General features: G+C 47.5%; 1 protein-coding gene across 1 annotated transcript in view; it reads left to right on the forward strand.

Moving 5' to 3' along the window:
* LOC142559350 (uncharacterized) overlaps positions 1–22769 on the forward strand; it is a 99180-nt gene extending 76411 nt beyond the window's left edge. The window contains exons 8-11 of the mRNA XM_075670963.1: positions 5378–5567; positions 7664–7848; positions 17069–17210; positions 22486–22769. Coding sequence (XP_075527078.1) covers positions 5378–5567; positions 7664–7848; positions 17069–17210; positions 22486–22717 — 749 coding nt within the window. The 3' untranslated portion in view covers positions 22718–22769. The remainder of the gene's footprint in view (positions 1–5377; positions 5568–7663; positions 7849–17068; positions 17211–22485) is intronic.
* Positions 22770–23410: the final 641 nt, after the last annotated feature.

Here is a 23410-nt window from a genome sequence, read left to right on the forward strand (position 1 = left end):
TGGCGTATGTTTCCCGCAACAACTCGTCGAAGTACGTTTCACGCGAACTCCGTCATCTCGCGTACATTTGGGAACTTACAACCGACGTCCGCCACGTCAAAGGTGCCGACAACGCCGCCGCTGAAGCGCTTTATCGTGTAACTGCGGTTGACTCTCCGTCTCCATTCATCTACTCGTCCGCATTCTCTTCCGCACAACAGAATGACAGAGAGCTCGCCGGTTTTCAGAACACCCGTTCTCGCCGACTACGGCTTGGGCCCCATCCATGTTCGCCTGAGCCCATGTGGTGCGATTTCGCAGCAGACCTTCCCTGCCCTTTTGTTCCGGCTTCACTACGTCAGACCATTTTACTCTCTCTACACGACTTATGTCATCCAGTTATTCGGGTTACTCAGCGCCTTCTCACCCAGTGACCGGAGTTAACTCAGCGCCTTCTCACCTGGCCCGGAGTTATTGGTAATGTGCGCGCTTGGACGCGCACGTATTTGCCACGCCAGATGACAAAGGTCTCCCGATACCAAGACGCCTCCCCAAGCCTTCCTTCTAGCCGGCCGTCATTTCGACCTTGTTCATCTCAACATCGTGGGCACCCTACCCGTGTCCCACAGTTATCGTTATATACTAACCATGATGGAGCCTTTCGCACGCTGCGCGGAAGCTATTCCCATTCATGAAACCATCGCTGAGACTGTATCCCGCGCTTTCATTTCTGCGTGGGCATCTCGCTTTTCTTGTCCTGTCACCGTGACAACAGACCGTGGACGCCGATTTGACTCCTCCCTATTTGCTTGTCTTAATCGCATTCTCGGCGCCACACATCACCGTACCACTGCATATCACGCGTGTGCCAACGGCATGATGGAACGTTTTCACCGACAACTGAAGGGCGCAACGGCTACCCGCTTCTGTTGCGGCACCTGGATTGACGCCTTGCACCTTGTGCTCATCGGTTTACGGGTTTATAGTAGGTCTGCGCGTCTCCCCGGAGACATTACACCAACGCGGCTACCAGCCCAGCCACAAGCGTTCCTACAATGCTTCCAGAACTGTGTTAAAAGACCTGCGGCCCACTCCATCCCGTCCTTCCCGCCACAATACAATTTTCATGCACCCTGACGTGGCCACTTGAACACACGTTTTCATGCGCCGAGGACGCTGTCGGAGGACCGCTAACCCTGGCCTGCGGCGAAACACTGCGCGTTCTGCACCGCACCCCGAATACAGCCGCTCTCCTACAGAACGGCCGTGAAGAAACAGTCTGCGTAGACCGCCTTTAGCCGGCTTTTGTGGTGACCGCGACGGAAAGTCTCGCATCGCTGCCGTACCTCATGCTAGTGTGCCATAGCCGGCCCTCAGTCCGGTTTCGACTTCCAGACTAGATGGGGGGGGGGGGGGGGTAGGGGGGACTTGTAGCCCTCTCCATTGGGCAGCGCGTAGAATCCGAATAGCGCGCGCCCACATGAGAAGAAAATAAAGACGGCGCCGGACCGTGGCACGCGGATCCACGGCTCGCGGTTCTATTCAGGCGTTGATCCGGGTCAGATGTCTCGACGTCGCTCCTGAGGCATAAGCCTATAACTTTTTAAATTCCGTGACCTTCGACATCAAAGCACAGGTCTTTAAGATCCAAGAAAAAGTGCCTTTTTCTGTAATATGTGTTTTAAAACATCCCTTTGCGTTCTGTTTTAGTAGGCAATGTAATATTGTGACAAATGGAACGGTGCTCACCAGGCGCGCTTGTTTTTATAATAATAATAATAATAATATTAACTTTATTCGCATCTCGCGTATACATGATGCTGGAGGCCTGCAGATAAAGCTGTCATAATTTCGGCTTGACAAGGCTGCAGGCCCCCGAACTCGCTACTTCATGTAACGCTCAGCAAATCATGCAAAATGTAACATAGGAATCTACAAGCATTGAAATTTGTGCATACAAAAGAAAAATAATTATTCAAATTTTATGGTATCACGTTTTAATTGTCCAGAAGTACGAACCGCGTACATTGAAATTTCAGAACACCATACATCTAACGAAGTTTTTAAATTCACAACAACTGCATACATCTAACAAAGCCTAACTTTACAATCAGTTCAATAAACAGAAGTTAGTACATTAACAAAGATAAATCCATGCAAAGGCTTGGACCAAAGCAGAGAGCACAGCTCCGACAATAGATTACCGCCGGAAATGTGTACAAAAAGCATTGTAAAGAAAGAAAGAAATGTGAAGATTAGCGAACTGATTTTGTGTTTTTTTCTAGTTATAAAGTAGTCACGAAGTTTCTTGAAAGTAATCTTCTCAGGTTGAATGTTTTTCTTATGCAATGTATTTAGCACTCGAGGTTTAACATTTGTGAACCATATGTTGCCTCACATGTGTAGACTTCCCATCACCCAAAACTCGTGCGTTATATATGGTAGAATGTTTTTATAGGTTTGGTAATTGGCGCAAGAAACTAGTATTGTTCTTTGTCTCTTGCTTATCTCGTTTGCACAGACGATAATCATGTCTTTGTAACAGGTAATACCTTATAAGTGAGAAATAAAGGTTCAGAGGGATAGTCCATGGGGACATTTGCCACAGCACGAAGAAACCTTTTTAGTAGAACATGAACTTTATGCAGATTGTTTTGTGTTGTTGAGGCCTAAACTAAATAGCATTAATTAAGTCTCGAACAAAGTAAGGTATTATAGAATAGCATCATTACATTTTGCGGTAGTAAACTTGCATTTCGATATACGAGTCCACCCACTTGCGATGGTGTTTTTGTTACGTAGCTTATATGTACACCACAGAAAATGGTGTCGTGAAAGACAACACCTGATGTTTTAATATACGGTACTATTTCAACTGGGGTTGATTTCAGCAGGACATATTCATTTGTGGTGGTACGGATCTCCCAGGATGATGACAATCTGAAGCCACATCTACACGGAATTCCCATATAATACGGCGCAGTGCCAATATTACCTCTAGGTAATATTGCAGGAAACTGTATATACTATTTTACTATTTGCTTCTTTCCCAGTCGCGTGACTTGTAGTGTTTCACTGCGGTAAACAGGCTCTTCCAGTTACTATGCATCCATGTCCAAGTACATTGCCACCAAAGATCCTCGTCGTGGTAGCTTGCCAGCATGCTAATGTTGCATTGCTGAAAAACAAATGCAGAACCTTGTATGGCCGCCTGCACGGAACCTGAAACCCTGGGACATCAACGTGACGAAGAAAGCTCTCGATTCATCTACGCCACTATGTGTGATTGATACCACGTTGCACTTGCCCGCGCTTCAAATCACGCTCCAATGAAGTGCGCCCCAAGTGCGTCACCAAGACCAGCACCACCACGAGAAAGCGCTTTCTGTACCTGATACACTGCGGTAACAACACTAGGGAAATTTTAACTGTACGTGGTATGTTACCAAGATTCTTTAGGGTCACTGCACGTGCGCCAGCTTTTCGTGGTATCACGGAAGACATGCCGAGGCATCAACGCTCTGGCATATTCTTATCGCATACAGTGCTAGAGCGTAGAACCAACTTAATGTTGCAGTGAATAATCAGACTTAAGGGATTTCTGCATCGCCTAGGCATAACCAATGCTAGTGCTGTCACGCCCACCTGCTAGAGGGAAATCAAAACAACCCGTCGTGGTGCCGCCTCTCTAGACCTCGGATCTTCGAAACAACGAGGTGATCTCAATAATAACGAGAAAGAATCGCGCCTACTTTGTTTCTAAGCATGGAACTAAGCAATTGCTGATTTTCATATTGATTTCGTTCCTTTACCATGGAGAGCAAGCAGCGAGGGCGAATTTGGAACGAACGGGGTGGTCTGAAGTCATTTGGGCACTGCTGTTTTGGTGCGCCGGCACATATCCTGCTGCAGTCAACGGTACAAGACGCGCATGGGACCTGGACATAACGTAGCGCGTACCACGGATAGGCAAAGTTCTCTATAAAGCAACGCCGAGGTTAAAGGGACAATAAAGTGAAAAATGATTTATTCCGCATCAGTAAATTACCCTTCTACAACACCAAAAACACCACCCTTACAACGATAAGACGTTTGGTAAGCGAGAAAAAGCGCAAGAACGAAATACGGGTGGCGACGCCTACTTAAGTTCCCGCACCTGGGGGCGGTGACGTCTTGGGTTTTGATGGCATCCTCTAGGGCCTACTAATTATATACAGCGGTACAGATTGACTACATTGTGTTCTAAAGGAACTAAATATTAAACCTGGCAAGTTTCGGGAACCTTTATTCAGCCAACGCAACCCAAATGCGAAAACATACTTTGGAATCTCTTATGTCACGCTGACGTACCGGCGCTGGGGTTTCGCCGCGAAATTAAAATACCGATACTTGGACTTTCATTTTCTCATCTAATAATCAAACTATTTTTTTGAAATGACTGCCTGCAGGGTTCTCAAGCAATGCTTCTTTAGTCTAAACTGATTTATTGTTTCGCTTTCCCTTTAAGTAAGTCAGGCGAAGCCATGGACAGGAAAAGAAAGGGAGGTTGGGAAAAGGGTGAAGGAAAATGTCTTGGTTCTCCCAATCAGTCCGCTCGCCTGTCACTATTTGGCTAGTTCCTGCATCTCATTGTGACCGAAAGAGTGGAAGCATTGGTGAACCTCATAATGCGCTATCTATCTTTTTCTCCGATGCGAGCTCTGGGCAGGGATGTTTCGTCCTTCAGAGAAGAATTCCATTCCCAGACATAAAAATTCCCTATTTCTCGCAGTTCTCCCCGCATTAGTATAAAAAAAATTCCGCCAATTTCTCTGCACATACATAGCCATAATAATAATAATCTTTGAAAACGTATCTTCCCAACCACGAATGAAGAATCTCACATTTAGAAACAGTATATGTTTTATTCTACCTTTTGCTCGGACAGTACAATGAGAACTGAGTTTCTAATGGGGCGTCCTGTTCGGTTGCAGACATCTCTTCCACGAGTGTTCGGAACGTTCAGGGCCGACCACTACCAACGCCCTGATAGATTCTTAGCAGTATAACCTATTACCAAATATTGACGCAACATGTTGAAATTGATGCTTATTTGTACGAAACTGCTGCATATCGGCTATTTACCCATGCAGTTTATAAGAACGACAAAATGACTGACTTAAAATTAGGCTACTGCAATGACAATGAAATGCTGTGGATCGACGATATGATCTTTTGCCTACCGGCACAACTTTAGTATTTATTTCATGAATCAAATTCCTTATATTACCAGTACAGTTTCATTTGGCCCACCATTATGGCTTAGATAGAGTTCCCCAAAAAAGGGGAAATTCGCTGCGCGGGACAAGGCTGGCTCTGGGTGGAACTACGATATCTTTGTTTACGCAACACCCTGCAGGTATGCAAAGGCAGCGTGGACCCGTTGCTGCACTCCAGAGCTCGTGCGACGAATTCGCAGCCGTGAAGAGAGTGCTGCTGTGCGGGGTCTCCTTCCATCGCATGCTTCCAGCGTCCGGCCCTGTCCAGAACGGTTCCTCGTCCTCGGAGTTGGCTGAAGTGGACAACGGGGAAACCGTAGCGCTGTGCCCGTGAGTCAATTAAAGGGACTGACAACCACTTCTTATAGTGCTTATTCTTTAGGGCAATGAAGAGCCTGCCGGCCCGAATGTCGAACCATGCAGTGGTAACGCGGAAAACGCCATGCAACCTTCTTTATCAGAATTTTTTCATCTGCGGAGAGGATACAGTCGTTCACTGGAAGCATGCTGGAGACAATGCAATAGGTGAGCGCAACAGCGGGAGGCAGACAAGTGCGGTCGTAGCTGTGAAAATGTATTTTGTTTATCAAGCCGATGACCCTGCGATTCATTTTTTCCGAATTATTAAATTATTGCTACAATAATAGCCATGCGCTTTGCTGGTTTCCTGTCCGCCAGATTTGATCATTAACAACTGAAGGGTGTTTTAAGTCAAGCCAACTCAAGTTCCGTACAGTGAAAAGACGCTCTTAGAGGTGATACACAGTTCAGCCTGTTGCCGCAGCCGCGCAAGTGCTCTTGATTCTCTCCAGAAGACTTGAGCGAGCTGGAACAAAAGATTTTAGCTCACAGGCGTGCACATAATTTCGAACGCGTACAGCAGCAGTCATGTGCACCGCTCATCAGCGTGGCCTTGTTTTACTTAGTAATGCGCATGTAATCAAGCGCGCTAGCCTAATGACATACGAACTGCAATTTTAGTGATTAATTATGCAGCACCGAATAACCGCCGACATGCCTACAGTACTATCATATACTATATTCGAAGTACCAAAAATTCACTGGCAGTTCGCACCACTTCCTGGTTTTTGACGGTTTTTTTGCCAATTCAAAATTAGAATTCCTACCTAAGTCGGGAACACCGTAGTCGATTCTATCACTATAATTTGTAGTTATTTAATTTGCGTCAACCTCTCACAACATATTCTGGCCATTTATCAGTCCCTTCCAGGCTTACCGGCATAACATTAGTTTCCCGGGCTTTTTTTTTTTTTTTTGCTTCATATGACGGCCTACTTTGGAACTTACCCGCCATGGTTGCTCAGTGACTATGGTGTTGGGCTGCTGAGCACGAGGTCGCGATACCGAATCCCGGCCACGGCGGTCACATTTCGATGGGGGCGAAATGCGAAAAGACCCGTGTACTCAGATTTAGGTGCACGTTAAAGAACCCCAGGTGGTCGAAATTTCCGGAGCCCTCCACAACGGCGTCCCTCATAATCAGAAAGTGGTTTTGGCACGTAAAACCCCGTAATATTTATATACTTTGGAACTTCCCTCGCCTACCCCTCCCCTCCCCCCCCCCCCAAAAAAGAAAGAAACAGCTGTCCCCCAACGTTTTGCAGGAACCATCGACGATGGTTGTCAATGTAAACCAATAGCCTGAATGAGCGAATATGCGCACACATTGCCACTTCTCCTGCGCTACCCACCTCCTGGCAAACAGGGCAACTCTACGACATCTGGATGGCGTGCGACTGGAGAGTGCTGACGTGCAGAATGCCTCTCTCAGGGCACCTTGTTCCTTCTTACACATTTGCCTGTATTTTCTGGCGACGCCTAGCCCGCTTTGTCGCCGCATTTCTTTTCTTTCAATTGCCTTCTGCAAATTGCTACACTCCGTTTCATTTATTTTAGAATTTGCTTTATGCTCGTTATATATGTTAAGTGTGCGAGCTTAACCCCCTTTTTCTTTCGTGTTTTTTTTTTCCAATGCGGGGGATACAAACCAGCATCGCCATGAGGTATATTCATACAGAACTTGAACCGACAGTTAATTTTTACTGCATAAATTGAATGGATTTCACTCTGAAAGCAGTGAAGCGCCCTATAGCAGTCACGGCTATAGTCTACCGCTTGTTTCATAACTACAACATTACGGCAGCGTACCGCTAAAGTGAAATTAAACACGGGAAATAACATTAAAAAAGATGAACTTGTAGAGCAAGCATTTTAGGTTGGGCGTTGTACATTGAAAAAAAAAAAAAGAAACACTTCTTAAATGACGCAGGAAAATTCTTGGCGAGTTTGATTTCACGCGGAACGGGATTCGGGGAGATTGATCCATTAGACTTCGGTTGTCTGGCGAGGCTGGTCTTGGCGAAGCTGAACGTCAGTGTTTTATACATTCTTTCGCCTGTTTCAAGGTTGGTCAAGGAGATGAGGTACTGCATGTACTCGGCTACCAAAGATTCTGGGTGCTCGGAGTCGCTGTTCTTCAACACGGAGGTTTCCTTGCTCAGAAGACGACTGCTTGCGGAGTTTGAAGGCATCTGCAATGATACGCTGCCTTCGAATGAGAACAGCACCGATTCGGGAAGGAATCGTCAAGGTACGCAAACATAATCTCCAGATAGGTTTGCTGGTTCTTGGTTGTACTGGTTACATTTTCTTCAACCGGCGTTGTAAGCATGCACCGAGCTCTCCGCTGACTAAGCTAGGCTTGTCTTATATGGGCGTTTCTTTCCTTCAAAATACACACTTTCAACGCCCTTTGAAGGAGTTGAAGTCGTGCCGGGACTTATTATTTATTAGAAAAGATTAAGATTAGGTTGTTATTAGAAAAGATAACCCGCTGGGCATGCGATGTCGTAAATGAGTGAGTGTAGTTTTTGCAGATGTAATCACTGAAACTTGCTCAAAAGTCGGTGGTCCTATAGTGTAGCCATAGAAAAGCCACGCGCCCTATAATCATAACCTGGCATCATTTAACGTCTCTTATATGGGAACGTACAATATTGTATACAGGATCCCGTCTGAAATGAGGGTATCAGTACGGGTGATATCGTTTTTTTTTTCAATACGGTACGCTTAAGAACTTCAACTAAAGGACGTAAAGGAAATTCAGAAGACTTCTGTAGCTTTTTAGGTAGTGCGGCGTGTACTGCCTAACACATCTGCGTAGTACGCGATTAGAACGACAGAAAGCTGAGCTAGTTGGTAAGGATTCATTATGCAAAAAAGAAGTGAGGCGTGCAGACAGGACACAAGAGTAGAGAAGTGGACAACACGAACGCCGACTATCAGCTGAAAGGAGCACTGAGGCGAAAAAAGAAGAAGACACAAAACTCATCTGCGCATGCTCAGGAATGGTAACACCACGTGTCAGTCGGGCACACGTGCTGGTTTACGTGAGAGATAACTGTTAAGACAATCTCTTCCTTATGTAAAGTAATCGAAGGCTGACTCACGCACGCACTTCCACCATTAAAGATATGCCATGCCTCTACCATAAGACGCGTATCTTCATTCTTATGCCTGTAAAATATTGCGCATTCATCTAACTCTGGCGTGCAGTTAGAATCTCGGCAATGTAGCGAAAGATTAGAAGGTGACCCACCGGTTAACGACCTTTTATGTTCCATTAGCCTCTGATTGATACACCGTCCCGTTTGCCCTACGTAGAACTGGCCACAGCTAAGGGGAATTTTATACGCCACACCCATACGACAGTCAGTAAAACTGTTGTTCTTATTGTGCTTCACTGGACAAATATCTGTTCCTTTTTTGCCTTTTACCCGCTCCTTTTTATTCTGTACGGCAGCACATATCTTACCTAGCTTATTGGGAGCAGTGAAAGCAAGATTAACATCATATCTACTTGCAACTTTTTTAAGCCTGTGCGATACTGAATGAATATACGGAATAGCCACTACTCTTTTTTTGCTACTACTGCTTTCTGTAATCACGTCCGTCCCTCTCGAAACCGACTTCTTTAGGCGCTCAGCCACAGTGGCCACCGCTACATTAGGATAACCTGCTTCTAATAGGCGCCGGACCTGCGCATTAAAACTGGCGCTCATTTTGTGCATGCAGGATCTGGTGAGGGAAGACTTGAGGCACGACATGGCAATTCCGTTTTTTACTAATTTAGAATGCTTGGATTGAAAGCTCAGCAACGGCTTCGAAGATCTTGAGGAGTACTGCCAACAAACATGGTTTTGTTCGAAGATCAAGGAAATGTCAGGAAACTGAATTACGCGTCGCTGAGGAAATTCCTTGGTAAACTTTAATCCTCCCCCATAAAGTTTAAATTGATCACTTACTGAGGTAGCAGCGGAATCGAATTCTTCCCTATTGCAGAAAATCAGGTAATCATCAACATCATCCTTGCCGCATGACGGGTTACTAAATTCTCTAAATGAGTGCATTAAAGAACAACTGCAAGAATCTGTTTTATTGACAGTTGCGGTGCTTCCACGGCAGCTTTTCTAGAAATTCTTTCAATGTACTTGAAGTCGACGCTTATTGGATGGAGAGATGGCGTTTTTCTGCAGAAATCAGGCATTTGTATTGGCTCAAAGGTTGCCCCTATGCTTAGCCACATTTACCTGAGTAAGGTTGACAACTGCTTAGAGAAAACCTTAGGTGATATCGTTATCAAGATATTTCGGTACGTTGATGATTACCTGATTTTCTGCAATAGGGAAGAATTCGATTCCGCTGCTACCTCAGTAAGTGATCAATTTAAACTTTATGGGGGAGGATTAAAGTTTACCAAGGAATTTCCTCAGCGACGCGTAATTCAGTTTCTTGACATTTCCTTGATCTTCGAACAAAACCATGTTTGTTGGCAGTACTCTCCAAGATCTTCGAAGCCGTTGCTAAACTTTCAATCCAAGCATTCTAAATTAGTAAAAAACGGAATTGCCATGTCGTGCCTTAAGTCTTCCCTCACCAGATCATGCATGCACAAAATGAGCGCCAGTTTTAATGCGCAGGTCCGGCGCCTATTAGAAGCAGGTTATCCTAATGTAGCGGTGGCCACTGTGGCTGAGCGCCTAAAGAAGTCGGTTTCGAGAGGGACGGACGTGATTAAAGAAAGCAGTAGTAGCAAAAAAAAGAGTAGTGGCCATTCCGTATATTCATTCAGTGTCGCACAGGCTTAAAAAAGTTGCAAGTAGATATGATGTTAATGTTGCTTTCACTGCTCCCAATAAGCTAGCTAAGATATGTGCTGCCGTACAGAATAAAAAGGAGCGGGTAAAAGGCAAAAAACGAACAGATATTTGTCCAGTGAAGCACAATAAGAACAACAGTTTTACTGACTGTCGTATGGGTGTGGCGTATAACATTCCCCTTAGCTGTGGCCAGTTCTACGTAGGGCAAACGGGACGGTGTATCAATCAGAGGCCAATGGAACATAAAAGGTCGTTAACCGGTGGGTCGCCTTTTATCTTTCGCTACATTGCCGAGATTATAACTTCACGCCAGAGTTAGATGAATGTGCGATATTGTATAGGCGTAAGAATGAAGATACGCGTCTTATGGTAGAGGCATGGCATATCTTTAATGGTGGAAGTGCGTGCGTGAGTCAGCCTTCGATTACTTTACATAAGGAAGAGATTAAGTGTCTTAACAGTTATCTCTCACGTAGACCGGCACGCGTACCCGACTGACACGTGGTGCTACAATTCCCGAGCATGCGCAGATGATTTTTGTGTCTTCTTTTTTCGCCTCAGTGCTCCCTTCAGTTGATAGTCGGCGTTCGTGTTGTCCACTTCTCTACTCTTGTGCCCTGTTTGCACGCCTCACTTCTTTTTTGCATAATGCACGCGATTAGCGCATGCCGAGCTTGAGTCGTGCTTTCGCAAAAACCTCCAGAGTAGAATTTAGGTTAAAGTACCAATTTAATTGCCGCGTAGCGTTACTCTTTTCAATCAGGGGATAAGGCCGGCATTCGACGTCCAGCGCACTCGTGGGAGTTAGTCTTCATTCTTGCTGCTCATTGTCCTGTTCCATGAGATGTACGAAAGGGAAATGAAATACTAGTCTATTCTGTTTACGGCGTGGATAAAAGATTGCAGGAAGTTTTACGCAGACCATGCCTAGCATGCACAAAGTGCATATACCTGCCCGCTAGTTACTGGTGCACTGCTTGGCACCAAGTGGGAAGACATCTGTTGCGACTCGGGGGTCAAGCTGGAGTCATGAATGACTTGGAGAAGCTGCAGTCGCTCCAATGTTTGTTTCAAGGCACGATCCACGGCAAATTATTTGTTCAATATGCCATTTTTATTTCTGTGGATGTTCTGATGCGATCTTTTGATTTCAAGAAAGCTCGGGACGCCATTTTTTATGTGCCACCCGCGTCATGGTGAATACTACATTACGAACGGTGCCGTTTTGCGGGGTCGGGCGGCAGATTTTCTCGAGGAAGTCACCCCGCAAACGAACTATGGATAACTCTGGCCTAGTTGTTCTGCTGTACATATGTGAACAGTTTTCTTATTTACTCAATTCTACGTTATTGTCACGTGGTAGTGACGTTGAAGAACACAGTAGCAATGCTGTGAACGACTAACTAACCTTTATTGGGTGAACCTGAGCCCACAAAATAGGCTACGCTTATAGCACAACGATAGCAGCGAACACGGTCGGCGATCGTCGAACATCTGATCAGCGGGTCAAGCGCGTCGGCTTTTATACAGCAGTCGTCGAATGTTCCAGACTAATCGTTGAGACCCGCGTGCCTTCCACAAAGTTCTACACCATTCGTGTTAGGCGATGAAATCAGATAACACAAGGTTCGGCGACAACAGACAGCGGATAGAAGCACCGATAACTTTCCAGAAACTTCGGATACATGCAGGCGCGTCCCGCGCTGTGCGATAACATTTGTTAGGCGGCGAAACGTGGCCGCCCGATAAAGATAAGTAGACGAGTCATTATCCTCTCTGCCTTTTTCTTACTTCTAATAGTAAAGGCTTACTATTATATCGTACCAAACTTTGCAGCTTGGTACCCTGCACACTGCGAGTGGCGCCTCTCGATCGCCACCTTCTCTACGAGTACCAAATAAATGAATTGATTTCTGGGGACTAACTTTCCAAAACTGCATAGTTGACTAGAGTGACGCGGTAGTGGTGGACTCCGGAGTATTTCGCACCATCCGGGGTTCTTCGGCAAACACTTGTAAAACATACACGAGCGTCCTTTCACTCCGCCTCCCTGCAAATGCGGCTGGGAATCCAGATCGCGACCTCATGCTCAGCAGCATAACAGCACAGCCAATGTGCCACCAGTGCGGACATGTTTCAGCCGCGGGTAACTATGGCGTCAACACATGTTTCATCCGCTTATGTGAGTCTGTTGTGCTTCTGCCGGAGGTGCTATGCTTCTGTTGGTCTACCAAGTTATCATAGCCGTTCTGTCGGTGTACAAGAGCTCCTTGAACTGTTGCGCAATGTTAAACAGCAGTTTTTACCACTGTTCCTCGTAATGTTTAGCAGGCGCTCACGCGGGCTTACCGCAGTCCAGAGAGTACCATGCTGTCACCCCGGGCCTGTGTTTACAATGCCTTTGCAGCATGAATGCCTACCCCGTTTTCCAAAACTTACAAGACACCTTACCCACGATTGGCCGCCTTAGAAGGTCCGTGTTTCGTTGGACTTCAGCGGATTCTTTCAACTGGCTCCTGTGTTTTTCTTTTTTATTGTTATTTTCGTGCGCCACGTGTCCTCGTGCTCGGCTTTTTCTCGTCGCCTCTTCCGAAGCGCTCTACTTGCGAACGAGTACACAATTTTAGCTGTCTGTGTCCTTTTCACGCTGACATCGCCCATTACACTCGCTCGCGCACTTCACTTATCAGAAAACGTCACTTCTAAAAGCTCTTCGAAAAAAACAGAACTGCCGCTCAGAGCGCGACATGTCGACTACAGCACATGTAATACAAGTTCTCAACAACGTCCACTTCGCACCCGCCGCTTAACATACAAGTTAAAAACCATACAAGCTAAAAACTAAGGAGGGTGTTCATAGAGGCAATTTTTTCAGTTCGAGGTCAGTGATACCGATATGGCAACCAGGCAATCATTAGTTCTGAAGTCCCTTCATCCCTGATTTGAATAATGGCACGTGTTACCTGATTAACACAGCTTAGCACTGGCCCCTATTGGACATGACTTCGGAGAGAACTGCGGTTCCGCTTGATAGGACTCAGGAACTTAGCACATTTGGACCCCTTCGTCTTGGCGGAACCTAATGAAGTTTTCGTGTTCCTACCTCAGAATCTTTATCCACCGAATGCTACAAGCCTTAATTCTTTCCCGGAGTCCCAGGAGTCATGTTAGCTTGCTCTCTCGAATAAATTGCGGACTCGACTGACATCTCAGCATAACTGGTCTCTGGTCACAGGCAAGCGATCAGATGGAATATCTTCCTGTCTAGTAGACAAAGACAAATGCGCAGCCTATGTGTTACCCTTCCCATCTGTCCGATCAGAAATTTGTGATATGATAGATTAGGCTGTCCCTGAGCAGAACCACTCAGCCATTTATCAACCTTTGCAAGCATACTATCACGCACAACTTCCAAGCAGGCGTCATCACTATAGTCGCCTGCGTAGTGATTTGCCTCGCAAGCCATTTAGATCTTTATTTGAATACCTAATACGGTCGCTTTGCTGAGCACCTCTGTACTCGTCTGCTGTTTTTCACGTTGACCTGTCTGGTCTCCATATGCGCAGCAAGTTGAGCTCACCCTCTCCTAAGGTGAGCCATTCGAGTGGTCCTCAAACCTGACTATCGAGGCCACTTGTTACCGCCGTAAGCGGCACACCTGAAGAACTGGCGACCGTTACATTGTTCAACTTGCCCTCTTCGAGGTTCCTGCCAATGCGAACATCTATCGCCCTTTCCCTCAAGATTTCTAGCCGTTTCTACGCTTATTTACCCAATGTGCCTTCACCAGCACAGGTTCGCATGCGTGCCTCATTTTTAGTGGAACTTGCTTGTTCGCTGCTCTCTGAGCTACCTGTGTTCTCACTATCGTCCTTTGTTCCATTCTGGGACGAGGCTGGTCTGTTTGCCGCCACCCGTCTGTCGCCCGCTTTCTGAACGTACTGCTCCATGGAAAGACCGTGATGAGGTGCTCGGCGGTCGTTGGCCTTCGATTGGGATTCGCAGCAGGTAGAATTGCTTTTGGAGTGCGCCTAAAACGTTCGCTCAGTAGAGCTCAAGCACCAATAAAGCTTGCGAATCTTCTTATAACAAGCCCCTTCCGGCACCGTGACTTTAGGGCGCAGCTGCAATATACCCTCCTTAAGTTCAAGCTGCTACCTATTCGCGCCTCGCTCTTGGTCTAGCTGGTGCCCTTTCGCTTCCCCTTTCACCGCGCGCTGCTCACGCGCTCGCTGCACATTCAATGCGTCAGCTTTTGCAGTGCCAGCGTGGAAAAAAAGTGTATGTGCGAGAAATGTGGAAAGCTGGTCACGTGATAGAGGTAGAGAGGAGGTGCACTTACCTCATCAAGGACGCAGGAGATGTGGCGACTGTGCCAGTGAACAAAACTTTGCAATATGGCGAACGTGGTTTAAATTATGGATCCGGAACGTCAAAGAGGTCCGACGGGATGCTATCTCAATACTCTCGGATTTGCCGCTAAATCGCCACTGAATCGGGGCGCCTGCCGAGGATCTCCTCTCTGCGCTTTCTCTCTCGCCGGGTACTCTTTCTTTCTCTCTTCTGTCTCTGCAGTTCTGTGTGTTGGGCGTGCAGCAGAGCAGTTGATGTGGAATAACTTAAAAAGCTCTAAGCCGCAATCTAAACACCTATGGATAGCCGCCGCCATTTGTTTGCGTCGCACGATTGCCTTCGACTCGGCTTTTTCCAGACCCAAACGTTCTGCTAACGCTAATAACTATGGCACAGTCCCCTTTTAAAACACCCTAAATACTTAAAGCATACAAAAATTATTTGTCCTGTTGCGGGCGCCAACTTACTATGCAGGTTGTTTTTAGTTTAGCTGGAGTCACCAAGGCATCACCTCAGCGCCTCCAAAAGAGGACAAAACCTTTGGTTTTCGCTAACATACGCTAGTCATTAAATACAGTCCGGAAACGGGAACGAGGTGGATTAAGCTCAATAAAACACTCCACAGCTAAAGTTAACATTGACATGAGACAATAATACCTGACTAACAACACACATGTGCACCAACTGGAACATGCGCGGTGTAATCCACGCAAAACAGTTCATCGTTACTTGAAGAGTGGGTCGAGATGACGGGTGAAGCAGAGCTGATCTCACCAAGGTAGTAAAGGGACTTAGCGACGGTTTGTGGATGGTTGGCTCGCTCTTGTGCCAAGAAGGCTGCTGAGAATTAGTTGCCACACCGGTAACCTTGATAACGTAGTAGCAGGCGACCGCGACGTCCTGGCCAGGCATGCTGAGCGCAAGCTTGGGCCCCCATCCGGGCGACAAATTTAGCGACAAATTATATGAGGGCCGGCCAGCCCTTGACTGGTAGTCACGGATGAATGAAGTTGTGGTGGCTCGGGTCCGAAATCCGACAGCCGTATTTAACTGCCAGTCCACTGGCCTACTTTCTTCCTGCGACTTTTCCTGTAACTTCGCCGCGCTTAGCTTCGTTTCGTTTTTGATTGCGCATACCCACTTCAAATGGTATTAACAAATTGCCGGTACAACTAAAATAAATAAAGATTTCTAGGGAGAAATGAGAGAGAAATGACGCACGAAGAACTTTAGCAAATCTCCCAGTAAGAACTAGAAATTCCTCTTCGACTGAGCGAATATCCCTATGGCAGTTTCGAAGAGAGGAGGCTACCAATGAATGTCCGCAATAAAAAAAATTGACAAACGAAGGCATCAAACTGGGATTTTACATGTTTTTTCTTGAAGGAGAAAAACGGCAACAGAATAAAACAAAATAATCTATAATCTAAATCTCCATGCATTATGCATAATCTCCATGGATTATGCACAGAGGGGAGAGCGCCAGGCGAGCCCTATGACGGCAAAAGTTTAAAACCGTCATCCCGACAACGTAATCGAGTAAAAATTCGTTATTTCTTGTCTGAAAAAATACTTTACTTAAAGGAACAAGTAGGTGTCGATATTAAGAAAAATTAGGTGTTCTGCGCTCAAACTGTTTTGAACAATTGCATATCTCATGAATCTAGCAGTAGTTAGTAAGCTTATCTTGAAAGTAATGACAGTACGTGGCCATTGAGGGCCGCTATCGCGAGTCTGTTGGCCATTTCGTTCATGAATACTCTTTTATGGCCGGGCACCCAAAGAAATCTAATTAAGTTTATCTACGCAGGCACTAGAAAATAAAATGTAATTAAAAAGTGAGTTCCGCTAATTCATGTGAGCGATGAGCATAAAGATAAAAAATTCGTTGCTATGACTACCGTGGATATTTATGAATACAGTTTTCTGTAAGGATACCGTAGTTCGAAATTAGCAAGAAATGAGTATAAGTCCGGAATCCTGACGGATAATTACAAGTCTAGAGCAGCGTTCCGATCCTGCTCATATATTTTGTGTGCTTTGTAATTTTCACTTCACCCACTTGTAAGGAACGTGACCTTCCGTATTCTGGCTTTAGCTTTATTCTCAACACATGTTAGCTAACTTACGAAAGTGCTTTTTATGTAATTTCGGTGCAGGTATCTTTTCTACCTATAAATGACACCATTATTCTAAAACAAGATTTTTTTTACCGTTAATACTCCGGCCTAACTACACAACTGTAACGTTGGAGACAAGACTACGATAGACGAAATATTGTTCTTCTCGAACCCACAGGCTGCGAGCTCAAGGAGTTCACCCGAGAATGGGAGACGTGCGAGGCGGCCAGAGCTAACGAAGTGGCCCACAAGTATCGGAATGGCACAGGTACACAAGGCGGGAATATCATTAGCGACCGTCAGCGAAGTAGGTTTTGCAGGTAAGCTACCAAGGATATTTAAATGGGGACCGTTGATAGATCAGGATTTAATAATGGTCTCTTGTTTACGCAAGTCGACACAGAACCAATGAACGCACTGGTTCTATAGCTTTGAAGCCATTCCCATAGCTTCGAAGCTGTTCCCAAAATAATACGTATCTATTGTTGGCTGGCCGCAAGTGCTCCTCACAGATTACCTCTGCTGCTCTCGTGGCGTTTCTTGTTGTTACCTTTCTATTTAATTCACCTTTGTAAGGCTTACGATTAGGCGAGGTGGTTCTACATTATGGTTTGCAGAGCGACAAACTCTCGGAAACACTCCCTCTGTGTGTTTAGCCCGGTGAGTCATGGGCTAATGCTTCAGACGACGTCAGACCCATCCTTTTATGGAATGAAATGCATGGAATGTCTGGAGCATGGAGAGGCATAGAATGTCTTTGTAGTAGTAGAGTGACGCTTTGCCATTGCGGCTAATCGTCTTCTAACGCGTTTTGGGCACGTCAGTATAACTTGCCAACGCTCTACGTGCCATGTCTCCGTCATGTACTGCGTCATGATGTGTGATAAACACTGGTCGAACATCGATGTTTCAGGCTGGCGCCAACGTTTCGTAAAAAAGGACCTGCGTTAGAAGGCGCTTCGTTGAAATACTTGGATTTTCTTGTGACTTGTCATATTTGTCATCCTTCCTAGAGCGCAACTCTTTGGCACCGGCTCCCGCGTTTCCTGTCGCCGTTAGCCTCGCCGTAACCAAGGTCGTCATCCACGCGCTGCTCTAGCTGCGCGCGCTTCTGCTGCCACTTCTCGCGCGGCGTGAGTCGTACTCTCCCCTTGTCCTCCAAAGTCGGATCACGTGTTCTCGCCTATCCTGTCGCCCCCTTCCTCCGCGCAGCGCCGTTGCATTGACCCTCGCCGCTACCATCAGGTCCACTCCGCCCACGCCATCCCTTCTCCCGCTGTCGCGGCACTGCCGCGGTGCCGGCGGCGGGCGCTCCTTGCCGCCTCGCGCGTGATCCACGGCTCTCCGCTCCTCCGTCTTCGCGTCGTGTGGCTGTACGGCTCTCAGCCGTGTCTCTCGCCTCTCCGGTTGCGAGGCGTGTTCCTCAGTGACATTGTTCCTCAGCGCCTGGCTGTCCTTCACCCGCCTCCACTCTTGCCCTATACCGCCCCTAACCTGGCGCAGTGCCGTTGCGGTGACTCGAAGGACAGTTATAGCATTTCGTCCCCCCTTACTTCTACTTTCCACTCTAATATTGTGCGACCACATTGAGGCCGTCCTGTGAGTGAATGGTGTGTGACCTCTACTCAATACCCTGTTCTCCACCCGTTTCCTCATCCCACCTCAGAAGAAACATTAAATAATAATTGCTAACCAACCCCCTCTCCGCGGCGGTGTCCCACTGTAATATGGCGTGATGGCGCGTCGCTGGAGCGCCGTCTTGATAGCGGCGTATCGCGGTGTGTGATGCCCAGTCCGAAACGCGGAACCGCCTTCGTTCGGAACTGCGTGTTCTGGATGCGGTTGCCTGTTGTTGAAATAAGGCAGCAGCTGCGCTCAAAGATCGTATTACCAAGAAGCGTAATCGTCGGCCAATTATTTCATCGTACATTTGCCCGCGGTGATTATTAACCAGTTGTGTGCTATATTCTACGTGCTTAGAATAAACGTTATCAATATCATCATCAATATCAACATCATCATCATCAAAAACATTTGTTGGTCTCAGTGGGGTCCTTTATTGTGGTCCGTCAGGGTCATCTTGGACGCTCTTGACAGAGTTTAGCTGGAGCCCTTTGTCCAGGGCTCCAACGGCGTCACCTACCCTGCGTGCCCGCTGCACGAGATCAATTCGGTTCTCGCAGCAGTCGTTGGCCAGCAGTGCCTCCCATTAGGTTGACATTCCCATGTGGTGTGATATAAGGTGTGCTTTTGACCGGAACCCGCGCAGCTAGCTGCGTATCGGATGGGGTGAATTTGACTTAGTATGTTTAAGCTGGGGAGTTAACTGGGAGTTCAGATTCTGACGGAAACAGCGCTATGACAAGGGCGAAGTGAGTGCACGCAGGAAAACAATATGTTGCGCTGAATTACATATGCTTAGGTTAGATTAGGGTACGCACATGTCCTTTGTTTTGTTTCCACGGAAATCTGTATAACCAACTAGCTGATGCTTTGACACTAATCACAAGTTCAGCGCCATATTTTGTGGTCCGTCTTCTCTCGGTCGCGTCCACACTTTGAGCTGACAATGCTTCGACAAGGGGTCTGGTCGAATGGGCCATTGCTGACAAAAGGGTCCGCGAAAAAGACAAGTTCCTTCGTCGAAACGTTGGCCCTAGCCTTGCACAATCCTTGTTCGGCCACATTGATACCTTCAAGCCTCCAGCGGGGCGTGAAACTTGCGGAGTCGCCGGACGTTTGCGCGCATGCGCGGGTAAGAGCGGGTGCGAGAGAGTATATGCGGGGACTTTTGCTCCTTGAGTATATGAATCTGCCTAGGCACTACTGAGGAGTTTCTTAGCGCGTGTTGTATGCCTTTGTACCTAGACGTGCCGGCAGAAGTCGCGGGGCGCGGTAGTGCTAAACTTAGTGTCGTAAGTTGGCGGCTGGACGTAGCTATATTTATGCAATCGCGTTTTTTACTAATTGAAACAACGTGTCATGATTTCGCATTATTGGCGGCGCTTGCAGGACACCAAAGCGGCAACGGGGACACCAAAGCTAGAAGCCGGACTGGTCCGTAGGTTGGGGCTAGCCGAGGCCTGCGCATGCCAGGGGTGTGTAAGACCGGCTGCCCGCTATCGCGGACACACAATTTTTTTACGCGAACACCCCCATCGCACGCGTCGGCCTCCGCGGCCCCAACCTACTTCCATCCCTGCTTCCATCTTTGATCCCCCCGCTATCCCTTGGGTGCGCTGGAGATCCTGCGCCGCCTGCTTTATTATAACATCAGGTGCTCTCCTGAGGCCTCCGTTTGCCGGTTACATGTGCCCTCCTGGAGCAGTGCTTGTAAAAAATTAAATCTGTCTTCGTGACGATACCAGCACACACATACGGGGCAGAAACCTGGAGGCTTGCGAAAAGGGTTCTACTTAAATTGAGGAAGACGCAACGAGCTATGCAAAGAAGAATGATGGGTGTAACGTTAAGTGGGATAAGAAGAGAGCAGATTGGCTGAGAGAACAAACGCGAGTTAATGGTATCTTAGTTGAAATCAAAAAAGAGAAATGGGGGGGGGGGGCATGGGCAGGGCATGTAGTGAGGACGGAAGATAACCGATGGTAATTAAGTGTTACGGAGTGGATTCCAAGAGAAGGGAAGCGTACAAGGGGGCAGCAGAAAGTTAGGTGGCCGGATGAAATTAAGAAGTTTGCAATTACAACATGGCCACACTAGCGCATGACTGGTGTAGTTGGAGAAGTATGGGAAAGGCCTTTGCCCTGCAGTGGGCGTAGCCAGGCAGATCATGATGATGATCGTTGCGACGAAGAAAGCGACCCACGGCTTATACAACACCAGTCAGAACCTTGCCGCTTCAGACACAACGATCACCAAATGGGGCGGCCGTGCCCACTGCCTCACCGCGCGGGCAGCCATCGGCGGAGCGTAAAGAAACTCGACCGCACTCCGCATAGCCGGCATGCCTAGGGGACAGACGCATAGAACGCGCGCTAAGAAACCTGGGCCGCTATCTTGAACACGTTCGAAAAGCCGACGTTCGATTTCGCCTCGCGCGATTGTCCAGGCCGCGCCGATATCGCGGCTTAGGCCAATCTAGTCTAATCGCATGAGGTGAAATCGAACGTCGGCTTTTCGAACATGTACAAGATAGCCGCTCTGCGTAGTGCCTAGGCAGTCACACATTCGAGGAGCAAAGGCCGCCAGATTTTCTTTCTCGCACCTGCTCTTACTCGCACCAGCGCAGAAACGTCGAGCCCTGCGAGAAACGCCGTTTCGCTGTACCTACTAGCAACTTAAAAAATGCGGTCGGGGCAGCCGCGTGCGCCCGGTCGAGCCGCTGTACATTGAAAGCCATTTGCGAAGGTACGCCGTCTGCCATGCGCTGTATTTTCGCGGTTCAGTTCACGCTGGTACGACAGGGAGCACGAAAGTCAATTTGCTCGCTGCTGCTGCTGCGCTTCCTCACTCCAGTGTTCGGAGAGCAAGTTTCCGCGGTCATCGAGTGAGATGTGTTCATGTTTGCTTGGGCGCGCGTGACACCATGCTTGTTAATTTAGTTAGAATGCCTATGTTTACAAGTTTCTACGGCCGATAAAACTACTGTCCTTAGTTTGTACGGCTGTTCACTAATTTGCTATCGCAATCGATGCTTCGCCTTTCGGGCGAAACTCCGACATTTTTTTAGACGTACTCTTAATTAAAAAATGTGAAATTCAAAAAAAGGAGACAGAAGAAACAATACTACGATGCTTCCTGGTGTCTATGTTTTGTGCGTGCATGATAAAATAGTCCCCCTTCTGGGCTCTTCCTTTGATTAAATAGTAGCGGCTCGTCTGTATGTCGTGTTCACCATGAAGTAAAGAAATAAACGAGCAGATAGAGTTACGCCTTGCAGCCAGCGCACACGAGCCAACTCTCTGTGAAGCGGTAGCTTTCGCTCCTAATCACCCGCCGTGGTTGCTCAGTGGCTATGGTGTTGGGCTGCTGAGCACGAGGTCGCGGGATCGAATCCCGGCCACGGCGGCCGCATTTCGATGGGGGCGAAATGCGAAAACACCCGTGTGCTTAGATTTAGGTGCACGTTAAAGAACCCCAGGTGGTCAAAATTTCCGGAGTCCTCCACTACGGCGTGCCTCATAATCAGAAAGTGGTTTTGGCACGTAAAACCCCAAATGTTATTATTATTATTATTCGCTCCTAATCTCTCAGAAAGTTCGCCTAAATACCTGATCCTGCGTTCGGCAGACTTGATCGGTTGTGCTTGGTCATCGGTAGCTTTAATTCGGTGCGCTTTTTTACGGGTTCTTTTCCAACCGCTCCGGTCGTTGTTTGCGAAGTATACATTTATCGTCTTTGCTATAGCATGCGAGATCCGCAGCGTCATGATGCTGTCGCACCCGTTGGTTTTTCCGTACAGGAAACTAGCGTTGCGCGTGGGTCGCGGGTCAGCGGAAGATGCTAATTAGGATACACCGCCGCAGAGGCTGCCTGCTGTCTTCTTTCGTTCCCTATGGGATACTCTGTAGGTGGTGTACATTTCCCGCGCGGGAGCTTTGCATGAATAACCTGAAACATTGCTTCGCTTCACAGCGACATTTCTGGCTTCCTGCGGTGCCTGCGTGACTCGGCCGGCAGACATCACTGCCCGGCGCTGGCGCCGGGTGCATCAAACCCGGGACACAACGAGCTGTTCGAGCGGCTCGGGTACATGGCTTGTTCCTCGTCCGCCTGCTCGTCGCCGGGCGGCCGTTGGGCTCTGAAGCTCGTGGTGCTCGCCGGCACAGCGCGCTTCGTAGCGCGCCAGCCCCATGGCTGGTTTTAGCGCACGAGGACCGGGGGCAATAAAGGAACGTGCGCAGCATTCGCTACGAGCGATTACGAGGAGAAGTCTGTTTCGATAGCTGAACCAGAACATTGAGCTGGTGCGAATATTTAACAAAAAAAACCTTCTAATTCCCCAAATGTTTGGATTCGTAATTCATTGTGAAGAGGTTTCATTACTGCAGTGTTGCCGCAGAGACGGCGCTGTGCGGTAGCAGCGCTGTGTCGATCACGGTCAGCTAGTGGTTTCGTTCTTCTAGACAATGATGCTAAAATCAGGCGTTCTAGTAGTACGGTTGCAAAGCTATAGGCGACATTAGCGTAATAAGTTTTCGTTGCAGCCACGTAGCGTTACACGCACCTAAAGTAAGTGACCTTTTATGCTGACCAACATGAAGGATATTTACGTCGAAAGAAACGTCAACAACGATCAACCTGACTAGCAGAAAATGAGCTCAGGGAAATACGGGAAAGAAAACTGTTCGTTTTAACTGAAATAGAGAAGCAATAAGCAAAAGCGACGTAAAACTGCATGAACAAACACTTCCGGCAGGTCGAGGCTGAACCCAGATGTTCCGCATTGCGCGTGCGGTGGTTTTCCATTGGGCTACAGATGAAAACAGGAACAATAGCTCGCTGGCACAATCCACCGCCCCGTTTCAAAGGGAACACTCGCAGTATTCATGCATCCATC

The sequence above is a fragment of the Dermacentor variabilis genome, chromosome 10 (assembly GCF_050947875.1).
Source record: "Dermacentor variabilis isolate Ectoservices chromosome 10, ASM5094787v1, whole genome shotgun sequence".
In the NCBI taxonomy this organism is placed as follows: Eukaryota; Metazoa; Arthropoda; class Arachnida; order Ixodida; family Ixodidae; genus Dermacentor; species Dermacentor variabilis.